The sequence below is a fragment of the Anolis sagrei genome, chromosome 5 (assembly GCF_037176765.1).
Source record: "Anolis sagrei isolate rAnoSag1 chromosome 5, rAnoSag1.mat, whole genome shotgun sequence".
In the NCBI taxonomy this organism is placed as follows: domain Eukaryota; kingdom Metazoa; phylum Chordata; class Lepidosauria; order Squamata; family Dactyloidae; genus Anolis; species Anolis sagrei.
In genome coordinates this window covers 144799653-144815320 of record NC_090025.1, presented here as the reverse complement: position 1 = coordinate 144815320, position 15668 = coordinate 144799653, and the positions used below count along the sequence as shown (strand labels likewise).

The window sequence follows — 15668 nt, the reverse complement described above, 5'->3', positions numbered from 1 at the left end:
ATTCTGCCCTGTTGCAACTGGAATGCTAGTGTAGACAGTATGTTTGTTAGGATATTAGAGGTCAATTGTTTTCTACAGTTTTATAAAAGTGTGTCAAAGTGAATCTGATTTATCAAGAAATAAATATAAACAAACTTGCCCTTCCAATACACTTGAAAATATGTCTCCCACCCACACTGGATTTTAACCTGCTAAGTTCTATAGACAAAATGTTGCCAGGACTTCATTTATTTCAGCAGTTTCATTTAAGCCCCTCCAGTAGGACCTCTTTTATGCGATCTGACACCACTGACAAGGACAAAAGCACAATATATATTTTTCATTAAACAGCCTTATGAGAATATCTTCAAGGATGGGCAAACACAGAAGGTTGATGAAATTATTTACACAGATGGGCCATCACTGAAGTTCAAGTGCAATGCTGAATAAGAGTAATACTTAAACACTTAGCATGACTTCCAATTCTTCATTAACTTATCTTAGACATTAACCTAGCTCAATTCACTAAAATACCCCTTCAAATAAAATAACATGTAACAAGAATACCAATTAGGATGGATTTACGTTTTGACCATGCACACCAAGAGAGAAAAATATATTTTGAACAATAAGAGGGTGTTTTACAGAGACAAAGAAGAATAGCATAATAGCATATTCTTTGGTATTACAAAGAAATAACATGAACAGTCATAGGATGATGGAAACCTGAATTGATTCCTGGATATCCTCACAACTTCTAATGAGCATCAGAAGCTATCCAGTATAAAATTGGCTTTGCCAGTACTTCAAGAAGTCGGAGATGGTCCAAAGTATGCTTCAACCTCCAGACAATCCCATGGGTTTGGGGTAGTGAGGAAACTGGATGGGGGGTCCAATCCAGATAGGTCCACAGTACACATGGGACACAGCCACCAGAACCTTTTCCTTGTGCTCATCATAACAGTGAAAAGAGAGTGGATCATTCCTGTCTTGACACTATCACCACTCCCAGATTCTTCTTGGTTACATAGGCATCTCTGATGTTGGAACAAGGTGCCTGCAATGGCCTGAAGCTCATTCATAGCTCTGTCGTTTGATGGGTGTGGCAGCAGGACCACGGAAGGTGAAGTGACAATCCAGTGTGACCAAAACAGTTTTGACTTAGCTGGATCATGTGAACGCCAACCTAGTGTTGCAGCACTATTGGCAAGGTGTGTCTGGCCACAGATTAACCAATCACCCTTAGAAGCTTACCATTTAAACCTCAAAAGCACAGGCATTAATTGCAGACTACAGCAGAACCCATATCGTCACTTTCTAATTATGATTGTTTTAATCACATTACACTTAAAACCCACTGCTACAAGAACTTCTTAATCTGTGGAAAGCTGCTTTAATGAACAAGAATCTGCCTAGAGCTGGTCCTAAATCTAGATGAAAATAACTTGGTTTTCATGCCTGGCTTGGTTCTGAGTCACACTATTTGTGATTATTTGGTTTATATCAAGGCAACGGTGCCACCTGATCTCAGCTTGGACAAAGATGCTGAAGTGAATCATGTAGAAGGCATTATATATCTAGGGAGGATTGACAGGGCCAATGTCAAGTCAATAGCAACATGTGTAAATGGATCCTCCATGTGGGCATGGTCTATATTCCACAGCTGGGCATTGCTCAAAGCATGCTATAACCTTTTAGAGAGGGTAGAGTATACCTCTCCACTGAAAAATGTAATTTTGCCTTGAAAATCTGTACTGTGGGCTTCAACAATACTGAAACTGAAGTTAACCCTTCATTGAAGAGGTTTTTGAAATAGTTTTTAACATAGTGGTGTTATTATACTAATAGAAGCACTGCTACTGCAAAGCTGCCTTGAAGGACTATGGGATTCTCTGAAACAGTGTATTATATAGCACAGAGAAGGGAAGTAAAAGGAAATAATAAATCAATATTGTGCAGCTGAAGGATACAAATAGATGTCACTATTCAGAAGCAACAGTGAAAAATGCATATGAGAAGACATGGTGTACTTGCAAAATGTAAGTACACCATGGGCTGGGCTCCTAGCACAAGAAAGAGCAATGACACCACATGACATGTCATGAAATAGGATAATTGACACCATTGTCAATGGATCTTGGAGAATTTGTCACATTTTGCAGCTTTAATAAGTACATTTGGAAAATATAGCAGGAACAAATAAACCCATGCATTTATCAATAAGTCCTCTGAAAACATACTGCTGAGGGATACATACTACTAACTGCATAGCTCTGAAGATAAAACGCCCCTTTTAGAAAATATGAAACAGATTTTTTTCTCTACTAATGCACTGGCAGACTAGAAATCCTATGGTTCCAAAGAGAGAATGCCACGTCCTTCCAAATGGGTCATGTGGGAATTCTTCATTGCAATATAGGAAAGACAACTTATTGTCCAGCATTTATTATAACTTTTTAAATGACACTTTTTTTACCATAAGTATAAAAACAACAGTTGTTAATTTCTGCAATGCTAGTATGGTTTCCTATTTCTAAAGGATTCACTGGAAAAAAATAAATAGCAGTATTATTTCCTAGTTCCAGGGTATCTGTTTCACTCTGTTGCTGAACCTAAGTGATGCTCCCTGAGAGCTTTGCATCATGAAGCTTCTGCACAAGTGTAGTCATGGAGAGCACAAAGCAGAAATGACAAGTACATTTAGTCCCACAGACATTTGAGCAGCCGGAATATTAATGTTTCTTTCCAAAGAGCACGAAGGAAAGGAGAATCAAGAGAATACCCCAAAATACCTATAATGGACTGTTTTATTCAGAATCTTAAATGGGACTTTTAACAGTGAGATTCCTGATAGACACTGTATTTTAGAACTGGAAGAAAAAATTATAGAGGTTTTCCCCTGTGAAAATAAATGCAATTAGAGAAAAGTTAAAGACAAGAAGTAAAAACAGCAAAAGAAATCTAGGGTGGTTTTAAGGATATAAAGAATGCCAGTATCGCAATGAAAAGGTCTCAAAATTTCTGCTGCATATTATTCATCAAGAAGCTCAATTTGAATACCAGAAAGTCTGCAGTAGAAGGAATGGGAAGGTGTGGTGGATTCACAGATCGGTTTTCTGTCCCCAGGGTCCTATGGGGCTGCATTGAGCCCCCGGCCCCAACCCCAAAAAAGGAAAACCAGAAATAACCAGAATTCTATGTATGGTTTTCAGAAATGGTTTTTAAAATGTTAACCAATGTAGTATACAAAAGGGATAATTCAGCCAATTTAAATGGTTAACTGGAAATGTCCTGGACAGATAAATTACTCCTTTTACTGGTTGTAAAAATGACACTATGGAGGCAGCAAAGATTTTTTTAAAAAGCATATTTTTTGACTCTAAGGAAGGCAAAGTGGCACTGAGGAGGGCTAAGTGTGGTTCTGCTCTCCCAGACTCAGACTTTGCTCTCCTCAGTGCCATGATATCAAGGTAGCTTCTGATATGCTAATGTCTGGAGGGACGGATTAAGTAAAAAAACAAAAAACAAAAAACAAATACTGAGCAGTACCGCAATGTCTGTAAGGCAAGTGGACAGGGAAAACAGTCATTCACAGTTTCAGAGAAAGGGCAGAGTCAGTTAATGCTGATGGATAAAGGCTAAATGGAAAGATAAATAAGGAGCAACAATGGTCAGAGAAAAGGGTCAGGAAGACACTAAAGTGTCTGTAGAACAAAGCTATTTGTGATAATTTACAGAAGTGAGGCACACCATACAGAAAGGCTTCCTAATATGAGATTTTTTTTATCCTGTCAGAAGCAAATTGAGAATATACTGCAAGTCGCTTCTGATGTGAGAGAATCAGCCGTCTACAGAGACGTTGCCCAGGGGACACCTGGATGTGTTACCATTCTGTAGGAGGCTTTTCTCATGTCCCTGCATGGGAAGCTGGGGCTGACAGACAGGAGCTCACCTTGTCTCACAGACTCAAACTGCCAACTGGCAGTCTTCAGGTCAGCAGTTCAGCCAGCCCAAGGTTTTAACCTATTGCGCCACTGTGGCTCCTGAGATAGGATCATCAGACTGAAATTGAGAATGGCAAAACAATGCTAAAAAGGATTTTAATTAGGGCGCATATCTAGAACACTATTTTGTCTATACCTTTCATAGCCCTTGAGTTGTTTCAAAGAGAAGGGGAAAAATGCTAAAATTTGCATAGGAAGGCAGCAAATGATAATTTTAAGCCCAATGAACCTGATAACGGAGGTACGAATCATCATCCATTTATCAACTAGTGTCCCCAAAATGGTATCCCACTGTTTTGAAAAATAGTGTTAATATATATAGTTTCAATTGTAAAGAAATAAATATATTAAAAGTGCTTTAGGAGGACTAATTATTATTAACAGTGACATTTTATTGATTGATTCTTATTAACAAAGAAAAATAAATTGAATCTTTTTCTGGTTTTGTATCAAGTAATCCTTTTGAAGAGCAAACACCATAAGCAAAAATAATAAAAAGATTATTCAAATGACACAGGCTGGATTGACACTGAGTGACCCCTGTTCTTGATCTAATCATAAAAGAGAAGCAAGAATTATCTTTGCTATGTGTACAGTCCTTTTTGTTACTGTAGATGAACCAAAACAACATAGTATTATTGTATCATTAGAACAAAATACTTCTAAATTGTGGACACTACAAGAAAATGAATAACAGAAAAATCATACAGGCATATGTGCATTTTTCCAGTCCCACCTTTTTGTAGGCAATCCAGTCGAACACTCTGTCAATGTCTGTGGCTTGTTGTACTTCCTGAGATACCGGGTGTGAACTAGCCAGGCCATCAAGCAACATTACTTCGTGCAAGACATCTGTCAGAAACCTTTGCTTCTCCTGCAACACAGCAAAACACACTGATACAATTTCGATTACATGAATGTGAATCTGAAAAGATGGCAGTTTCACACATTACTTTTACAAAATACAGATGCACAATGATATCCTGTGAGCCGATGGGCCAGAATCATATTCAGAAAGACAATGGTGAAGAACCTATCCCTGCTGAGCCTTCACATTTTGATCAGAGTTCCAACAGATCTTTGGAGGAATGCCACTGGAACTTAAGAAATGAAAGAAGATAACCATCATTAGATTACATATACATAGGGTTGTAAATACAGGTGACTACAGCCACAGCAAAATCTTGCACAGAGATACAGCATTGTTTCCAAGAGTCAGTTGTAGGTATTGTCTATTCCAGGGGTCCTCAAACTTTTTAAACAGAAAGCCAGGTCACAGTCCCTCAAACTATTGGAGGGCCAGATTATAATTTGAAAAAAAATTAATGAATTCCTATGCACACTGCACATTTCTTATTTGTAGTGCAAAACCACTTAAAAACAATACAATAATTAAAATGAAGAAGAATTTAAATAAATATAAAATCATTAGTATTTCAATGGCTTTTAGCTGATGAGATAGGATTGTTGTTGTTGTTGTTGTGTGCTTTCAAGTAGTTTCAGACTTAGGTTGACCCTGAGCGAAGGCCAGGTAGATGACCTTGGAGGGCCTTATCTGGCCCCCGGGCCTTAGTTTGAGGACCCCTGGTCTATTCCATAATACAAGAATGCCAGGAAATTGATGTCTTCCCAAGCTCAAATTTTCCTAATTGGTTCCCTTATTTTGTCATCATCACACCACCATTTAGCAAGATAGGAATTCATCACCTCAAATTTTCAAGTTGTATATCCATGGTTTGTGTATTAGTCAAGTTATTAGTAAATTATGCTAAATAAATAATGTAGTTGAAACCTTTATTAATATTACAGATTTTTTTTCAATGACATAGACCTGTTGTATTTGGGATTTACAAGCACTGTGCTTCTGTGTTTACAGTTCTTGGTAGATGATACTCTCAGAAACGGATGTTGGGGATGAATTCCTTTCCTGCCCTCAGCATGAGGATAGGGAAACACTTTGCTCCTTCCAGAGATGGGAGAGACAAGAAAATAGTCCTAGCTGGAACTTGTTGTGGGTAGGATCAGCAGAAGCATGCTCCCCGCCCAGCTCATTCCGTTGATGACATTGACCGCCCCCCCCCCCACCTCCTCAACAGAGTACTTTACATGGGTCGCCAATGAGGTCAGGTAGGAATTTCCCCCTCTAAGTTCTGGGGGAGGGGGATTGCCTACCCTACATTGTTTAATCCATGGCAAATTGGGTAAAGGGGTCCTAAATAGGCTTCATGTGCATAAAAGAGTGACAGGTACAGGAGAAGGGAGGTTGGTGCTGAATTCTCCACCCATTTATCTGATGGGTCCCCTTGGGAACAACATTTGGGTTGCATCCAGGGAACATGGTGTCTTGCTCATTGTTTTTGAGGATGAGTTAGTCTCTGAGGGTCACTGCCTCATTTTATTACATAGCAAATTCAAGTATAAGTTCAAGTTCAAGTTAACCCACAATCTTGTGTTGTCTTATGATTTCACTGGTGGGAGAACAATGTCCACCCTCCTAGCCATTAATTTGTTTGTGTCGATATTATCTCACATGTTTTTCAACATCTATGTGAAATAACTGGGGAAGGCCAGCCAAAAGGAGAGGCAGGTAATAAATAGGGAATTGTTGTGGTTGTGGTTGTTATTGTTTTGGGATTGGTAAAATCTCACAGTCTTTAAACATTCATAACACTAAATAATGATGTGTTAAAGTAACATGTATGTTGTCATCAGTTATCCTAGGATTAAGTTTAATCAAATTTAGCATATTAAGAACAAAAAGAAGCATATTGCAGTTTGATTCAAAAGAAGCCCTTTTCTTCATGGATGGGATGTGAACATCCTCCTGCAGAGTCAAGTCATCCTTTTAAAAAGTAAAGCAGGGAAAGTGTGCGTGGCTTAACAGTTTCTCACCAGCCTTTCATTGTTTGCACCTATGAAAACACTAGAAATATTGTAAAGCAATCTAGGGGATGCATACCTCTTTGGTTGTATTTCAAAAGGATTTACATTCTGAACTGCTTTTAAGGTTTGTGGAAGACACAATGGCAAGCTCTGAAAGTTATGTTTCATATAGGAAAGAGGGAGAAAGTAGCTCACTTATCTAGCTAATGCACCTGATTTTCTTATCAAACCTTCCAAGTAACTGAATTTTAACAGTAAGAAAAAAAAGCACAAAACAATAACAAAAGATTCTTGAGCAACTGTAGTTTCTCTTCAGAACACATACCATTTCCAGGTCTCACTGTATTATTTGTGAAAAGCTAATGAGGACTTTTTCACACCCTGTTCTCCTCAGAAAGGTTACATATCAGTCTTCTCTCACAGTTAATATCTCCTCCTTTTTGCCTTTCCTCATCAGAAAACTAGGAAAGCAGCTCTGAGGGATTTGCCAGCTCTCCAGAATATTTTTGGGTCAATGTAGTGGGTTGCAATGAAAAGCATATCACCCCCTTTGCAATTCCTCAGTTTTGATTATCTTGTCAGAGGAACACTACAACTGGATGTTGCCCACATACATGAAAATACTCTGTTAGGCTAAAGATCTCAACCATGTCCTAACGGTTAAGACAAGCAAGTGCAAACTGTTGGAATCTATGCATCAAGTATAATGCTACAAAAAACACTTTTTGGGAGAAGAAACAAGAGCAAGAAAGGCTGAGGCCCCTTCTACACTGCCCTATATCCCAGGATATGATCCCAGTTTACTTGCTTTAAACTGGATTATATGAGTCTACACTGCAATATAATCCAGTTCAAAGCAAATAATCTGGATTTTATATTAAGTGTAGAAAGGGCCTGAGTGGATTGTCATGGTGTTTGCATGAATTTTAGCATTTAACAGACGAGGACATGTCTAGAGAAGATAAAATTATTTTATGAGTGATATGAATTGTGAAATATTCTAAGATTGTTGTGAGATGAAATCAAGGTATTTTATTCCCTTTTGAAAATATTTAAACTATATAGACTTTAGGTTTAAATTCTGTGTTTCATTAGTAGATATGTGCTATCATGGCAACACATCTGGGGAAATAAACTAGGGACCTTATCAGATGCAGTCTACTCCCCATTTCTCCGTGCTGCCCAAACAGAGTCTCAAGGATCCCGGGACATAATGCAGAACAACTTCCAGCAGGACTCTGTGAGGCTCCGTTTCAGCACTGTGAAGAAACAGAGTCCATAGTGCTTTTGGAGGAGTTGGGTGTTACTGACATCTAATGGCACAAAATGGAGAAATGTGAGGGAAAGACATACCTGACATGGGAAAGGACATGGGATAGCAGCAGATGAACCTGGGCAGGAGATAACAGAGGAAGATGGTTCCCCTCCACTGACCCACACCTTCCCCTGCCTTCTCCCAGCCCATCTGATGAAGTCCCTAGTCTACGAAAGCTTATGCTATCAACTTCAGTTAGTCTAAGGTGCAGAAATAACTAGAGTAACCTGCCTGATGTAGACACAGCCTAGGTCTATTTATTCTATAAAAATGGCAAGAACTCAATATAGCTACAACTCTGCTCCCCTCCTGAAAATAAGAGTGAAAATGATTGTAAGTTTACAACAATGTAGATTCCCAAAAGAGATGAGAATACCAGTATTTACCTTAAAGTAATGGTTTTATTTATTGGGACATAAATAAAGACTTAAAATAGTTAGCATGACAATAATAAAATTCTTGAACCAGACACAGGAAAATAGTTTCCAATTTAAATAGGAAAATGCAGGCCAAAAGAATGTAATATTAGGGCAGAACCTGGATTGCATCCAGCAGCAGAACAAGAAGAGCACAATGTAAGTCATTACTGATGATAACCACACATCAGAGATCAAAGGGCTGAAAGTTAAAAGAGTGTCATTTTTAAGAGAGAACTATTCATACAATTCAGTTATTAAAAACTTGTGTGGATAATATTTCCATTTTTAAATTACATCTATATAAATAAAAATGTAATGTTTGTTTGTGGGATTAACAACTCAGAAACCACTGGACGAATTGACAACAAATTTGAACACAAGACAACAACTAAAGCAATCTATGTCCTTCACTCAAAAAACAAAAAAAATTAACCAGAAAGAACTTAACCCCCCCCCCCACAAGCCTAAATGACCATCAGAGCATGTGTTAAAAGAACACCCTCCCCCACCCCTCCCTCTTGCACGAGAGAGGTGGCTTGAGAGAGGGAGGGAAAAGGGAAAAGTGGCTGGTATATCCCTCTTGCTAACTCCTGCCTCTTTCTCCCCAAAGGATTCAGAGAGGGAGGGAGGGAGGGAGGGAGGGAGGGAGGGAGGGAGGAGAGAGAGAGAGAGAGAGAGAGAGAGAGAGAGAGAGAGAGAACACCTCCAGATCTAACCCCTCCCTTTCCTTCTCTTTCTTTTCCTTTCCTTTTTTTTTCCTTTCCCTCTTGGGAGTTATAAATACAATATTTTATATATTGTTATATAGATTACTATATAATATGTTACTATTATATATTACTATATAACACAAATTAAATAGACTTATAGAATAGAGTTGGAAGGGACAGTCAAGAAATAACGAGAGAAGGAGGGAAAGAGGGAAGGAATGAAGGAGGGAAAGGGGGAAGGAGGGAAGGAGGGAAGGAAAGAAAGAAAGATAGAGAAGCAAGGAAGGAGAGTAGGAAACAAAAAAAGAAAGGAAAAAGACAGGGAAGGAAGGAAGGAAGGAAGGAAGGAAGGAAGGAAGGAAGGAAGGAAGGAAGGAAGGAACCAAAGAGCAAAGAAAGGGAGGAAATAAACAGGTAGAGATGGAAGAAAGATGATAAATAGGAAGGGAAAGAAAAAGAGGAAAGGAATGAGAGAAAGAGGGAGGGAAGGTTGACCACAGCAACGCATGGCGGGTACAGCTAGTTTCTAATAAAATGCTCTATTATACCCTGGCTAAAATAAAAGTGTTTATATATTGGGAATAAAAAGAGGTGCTTTATGCTGTTCCGATACGGGCTTATCTGTATAGCATCCCTGACAAGACGTACATGTGTAGGCTCGAAAATGGAAGCACTTTTGAAAGCAAATGCTTAACTTAGAAAAAGTATGTGTTTAGTCAAATCCTATAGCCAGGACAACTGCGGAACTCCATTGCCTACTAGCATCAAGTTGTTTAGAATTCCCGATTACACTATTGTAATGCTGATTAAACCACTAGACAAGCAGCCTTGTGGTTGGCTAGCAGTGCCCTGTAGACATTAAACAACACTATTAGGAAATGTTACCTTTGAGGCAAGGCTTACCACTTCTGTAACATATTTTCTAAGGAGGTGCCCCTCTGAGCCAGGATTTTGACCACTTGTAATTCTTTTCTAAAAGTCCTGGACTAGGTTAAGAGGACCCTGGTTGGTTTATCTTCCTTTTCTTGAATGTATCCAACCAAGAGGGTCCTCTAGCTTATCATAAGCACTATAGGGCTAAGAAAAGGTAAGCTTTCAATCTTGGGGGGGGGGGGGTACTATCCCTGCATACTGTAGCTCCCCAAAAATGTCCCCTCTTTCTCTAATATGTGTGTTGTATGGCTTAGTGAAAGTACTTAACCTTTGAACCTTCCTCATCTCTCCCTCCCCTTAGCAATCCTGACAGTTTCAAACTGCTTTAAACTACAAACTGCACGCCCTTACAAGTTTGCTCTTATATATGTACTTTTGCCATTTGTCAAGCTCTACCAGAATATTCGCAGTTATTCCTCAATGCAGCCATGGGCTATATCTTGATTGTTGTATGTTCAATAAAAGAGTTCTGTGTGAATGAGGGGGGTTTCATCCCAATTTGCTTTTCAGGCTATTTTGTCAAAGTTACATCTCTGATAGATATCCATACTCAGAACATGTACAAATTCATTCATTTGTTTTGAAGGGAGTACATGGTAATAATGTCAAATTTTTATATTTTATGTTTAGGAAAATTGGTGAAGAATCTGTCAAAACAAAGGTTAATATCAAGAAAAACATTGCTGATTTTTTTCAACAAACTTTGATTCTAAAACACACTCTCCCCCCCCCCCCCCCCAAATATCTCTCAAAACAGGATGTGTCTTTGGATCATGGGTTTTAAAATATATTTGAATAAAGTTTTTTTCCCCTCTGTTGATGGCACTGAAATTACTGTGTATCTTATTGAAGAAATACAGTACTTTGGCCTGCTGTGGGGCAGGTGCCCATGAATGGCAAAACGGAGAGTTAAAATATCATTTTATTTATATGCTGGAGTTTGTCTTGCATGAGAACCATGGTGCCTAAATTTAAAATGAAATACTTTTTACAGGTAAAAAACATATCCACAACTGCTAAGTTCTGCCCACAGGTGATTGCCAAATTGTTGGTATTAAATTTTATTTCTATAGCTAAAATGGAAAAACAAACTAGAGATATATTTAGGTGCATGATTACTTGGAAAAGTTGTCAAACTTCATGAAGTAGTAATGAAAACTTTCTTTTTGAATGTTTGGGGCATTTGACAAAAATAGAGAGATAAAAATAGTACTTTTGAGAGAAAGAGAAAAAAATGAACCAATGCCTCTCACCATGCTGAGATACTGTGATAGACTACCAGAAGCAAGTAGGCAACTAGATCTTTAGTACCAAAATAGAAATGAGAAAAAATTTCAAGTCCATCTCTTAAAGTCAACTTCCAGAACTTTTTTTTTTTGTGATTTGTCTTACGAGTTTAACAAAGTGTCAGAAAATTTTACTCAAGGAGATAAATGTTTCCTAAAGCAGTTTAAGTCAAAGATATGCATGAGCCTAATCACAGTCTTCATTTTTATTATTTTAATCCTGCTCATGAAGGAGACAGGCAATTGAGACCATTCATCAGGGTCCTGAGCTGTACACTTTGAAATGCACTGAGTATTTAGTTTAATGAACTTTAAGTTTAATGACTTTCCATTAATATTTATTTTTATGCTTAAACAAGCCTGCTCAGCACAGGTTTTATAAAAAGAAGACGATGATATGCATATATTTCAGCATTAAGCTAGTTTCAGTTTCTGGGAGAAATGACAGAATCATCCAGAGCATGGAGTACTATACTGTGATGTATTGCTCTGGATCACTTAAGGAAAGATGAAGGATATTTGCATGAGTATTGGTGCTCTATGCTTAATCTTTGATTAAAACTTTGGCTTTGCTAGCAACTTTATTGGATGAATCAAGGGTGAGTACATCAATGATGGCAGTTATTAGGCATGTGCATTCAGGTCTTCCCTTGATCTGTTTCATGTTCGGCTTTCGGTGGGGCCCCCAATCCATTTTCGTCTGAGCCTCCTGAAAACAAGAGGTTAGATATATATATATTCATTTTGTTTTCATGTTCATTTGGAGGAGGGATTTACCTGTAGTCCTACGGGTGCAGGCTTTGGACCTATGTACCCGGGCACGTCAGAGCCTGCAGCTGCCTGCTTAGGAGCACTCCTTACTTGGTGCCCAGCTGCAGACTCTACCAAGCCCCACAGAATCCATCCAAAAGGAAGGCCCGCCTGCCTTTTGTATCAATTGCAATTTTGTTTCTGGGGGGCTTTCCATTTCATGCCATCCAAATGGATGGAACAAAACAGAAACACAAATGAAATGAATGGGACAAATTTTAGTCCCAGGACTAGCAGCTATAACGAGTTTTTCCTCATTGCTGTATTTTTTTAGAAATGAGAAATGTCTTTTTTTGTACATCCCTCTCTTTGAAGACAAATATCATGCCAGTACCTTGCAGAGGTATGTGTTTGATATATGTGATTAAAACACATTTGTAGAAATGATGGCCCTTTTTTGAAAAAAGAGAAAAAGGTGAGGAGACACACAGATACTGGAAAGACAAAGTAGCCTTCCTGTTAATTTTATTTCCTTTTTTAAAAAAGACAAGGAAGAAGAATTCAATGTAACTGCCATCACTGATGTGCTCTGCCTTGACTCATCCAATAAAGTTGTCAGCAAAGCCAAACTTTTATAAAGAAAAAGAAAGAAAGAAGGCCATTGAGCCCCGTGAAATGCCTTCTCAGCGCAGAGTGAGGTAGTGACTGCTAAAGCATTTGACACTTGGTATTTTATAGATGAAAGGGGAAATCACTCACCTGCAATTGCTTTTGTCATAGTCTTCTCCACTCTATTCTGCTAATACGTACATATTCAAGGACAAAATGTATGTCAACTCCACTACTCGGAAGTAGGAACAATATCAGAAGTGTCTGTAACTCTGTACAATCCTTGATCCAAATCCAACATTCTCCATCTCAAAAGTTTTTTAAAGGCTACACTTCTATACACACTACCCTAAAAAGTCCCAAAGCCCATGGCATGTCTTTTGAATACTAAAAAGAAAGAAGTATAGAAGAAGAAGAAGCATAGTAGTAGTAGTAGTAGTAGTAGTAGAAGAAGAAGAAGAAGAAGAAGAAGAAGAAAGGGGATGGAATGCTTTATGTAGAAGAAAGAGAATCCATTATGTATTGATAATGCCAGTATTCTGAATATAGAAGTGCATTATAAATATAATATATAAAAATAAGATGTGGGGATTTTAATGTCTCTCTATTACCCTCCAAAAAGATTTTGCTTTTAAAAAAAATCCAAATCCAAATCTCTCATTTTGGAAAATGTAAATTGAACATTGCAAGACTTAGGTAGCCAAGAGCTGAAAATTTCAGAATTCATTCACAAGAGAAGAATTACCACATTCTATAGATTTTAGTCAATCATGATGGTACTTACTCCACTGTGGAAATCCTCAGGAAAAATGCCTAATAGTCCACGTATAAACCAAATCATATCAAATGATAAAAACTGTGTAATTTATCCTACCAATTTTTGAATGAAATTACTACATAGGATAAATAAATTTGGATCCATGTGTATTGTTAAGAAAAAACAAGTCATATCCAAAAATGTGTATATTTGTAAAATGCTACCAAAATCAAGATTATGCAATTAAAAGATGACAGAAAGAGTTATACAAAACTTGAAACAAGACATCAATAAAATAATATAAAATAATATAACCGAGAAAGGGAGAAGGCAACATACAATTGTTTAGAAGAGGCATATAATGAGATAAAAATTCCAGACAGGATTAATTGACCTGCATAGATATTAACTTGAACTCTTCATATATTAAATAAGACATCTTTTAAAAGGATATGTGTTGAGTGTGCCATGCCAAGAAAAGTATTCTTCAGCCATTCAGCCCTTTAAATTATGCAAACAATTGGGAGATTGCATCTCTGAAAAGCAGCATTTATATTTTGAGTCTTAATCCCAGGAGAAAGACAACATATTCTATTTTATGGATTGTGTTTAAAGTGCAGGTAGGGCGGGGATCACAAGACAAACTCCAAGAAGGTGCAAGAAGAGAGAGAAGAAAGAAGTCTTGAAAGAATAGGCAGAGAGAGGGAAAGAGAATAGAAAGAAGGTGCAAGAAGAGAGAGAAGAGAGAAGTCTTGAAAGAATAGGCAGAAAGTGGGAAAGAGAATAGAAAGAAGGTGCATGAAGGAAGGGGGAGAAAGAACAGGTAGAGAGAAGGAAGGGTAGAAGGGAGAGAGAAAGAAGGAAAGGAGCTCTGTGGAGGCAGAGCTAAGATCAGTTCCACTGAGGGAGGGGTCCCGGCAAGCCAGAGCAACAGAGGCTGTTTTCTCCTCCTCCTCCTCCTCTTCTGCTTTGGGGCAAGCAGCAAGCGGCTGACAAGGTAGCCAGATCTGACCAGGTGATGACTTTGGCAAGCCAAGGAGGAAGATTCTGGTTGTTGACCAAAGGCCCAGGCATCTTTGCTGGCTGCATGCCGCTTCTCCACTGCCATGGCCACATTTGCCTATTCCTCCTTGGCTCCTGAGGCCTGTTGGAAGTCCTGCCCCCCCCCCATGCAGAAATCCAACAGAAGGGGGGGGGTCAGGGCAGGCAGAGCGATGTGGAATGTCGCAACACAATGCCACAACCCTCCCGGACATGACTCCACTCCTTCAGCTCCTTCCCCCCTCTCTTGGTGGCTGTACCGTTGAAGGAGTGACCTCCTTGGCTCTTGGGGTCTGTAGCAAGAGCAGCCAGAGGTCAGAAAAGGCACTGGGGCCTGCATGGCTCTGCATGCCCTGATGAAGAGGAGGAACTTGATTTTGGTGCAGTGGTGGCGCATGAAGTCTGAATGTTTGGCAAGAGGGAGGAGCATCCGGATTTAGAGGGATACTGGAGTGGGGGCATGATTCTAATGTGTCACTGAATGTAATGCACACTGCAATTTTGGCTAAGCAATTTAGCCAAAAGAGGTGCACATTATAATCGAGTAAATATGGTATTTTTAATTGTTGTTGGATTAGTTGTTGGGTATCATTTTGTTTTGTTCTGTTTCCAGATAGCTAGATTCAATCACAGAAGCCACAGCCCTGAGTATTGAAGACTTGAGCATGGCTGTTGGTGATAGAAGGATTTGGAGGTCCCTCATTCATGGGGTCAATGTAGGTTGAAATTGACTTGATGGAAGTTAACAACAAATAGTTTTGTTTGCTAATCTATGTCCAATATTTTCTCAAAGAAGTATCAGGGCCTTCTTCACCACTTGCATTATCATGGAAACTCTGTAAACTATGTTAAACTGAGCCCAAAATCAGCAGTCTGTGTCATAGTGAAGCTGATTTGAAACCGAGGAGAATAAAAGCTGCGTTTCCCAAATAGGCCAGTTTTTTTCCACTACACTTTGCTGGCTTTCATTTTTTTTTCAGTT

At 38.7% G+C, this 15668-nt stretch overlaps 1 protein-coding gene across 1 annotated transcript in view; it reads right to left on the bottom strand.

Moving 5' to 3' along the window:
* Positions 1-15668, bottom strand: part of TRHDE (thyrotropin releasing hormone degrading enzyme) — a 283101-nt gene that overhangs the window by 107695 nt on the left and 159738 nt on the right. Inside the window, exon 6 of the mRNA XM_067469097.1 lies at positions 4720-4857. Within this exon, the coding sequence (XP_067325198.1) occupies positions 4720-4857 (138 nt within the window). The remainder of the gene's footprint in view (positions 1-4719; positions 4858-15668) is intronic.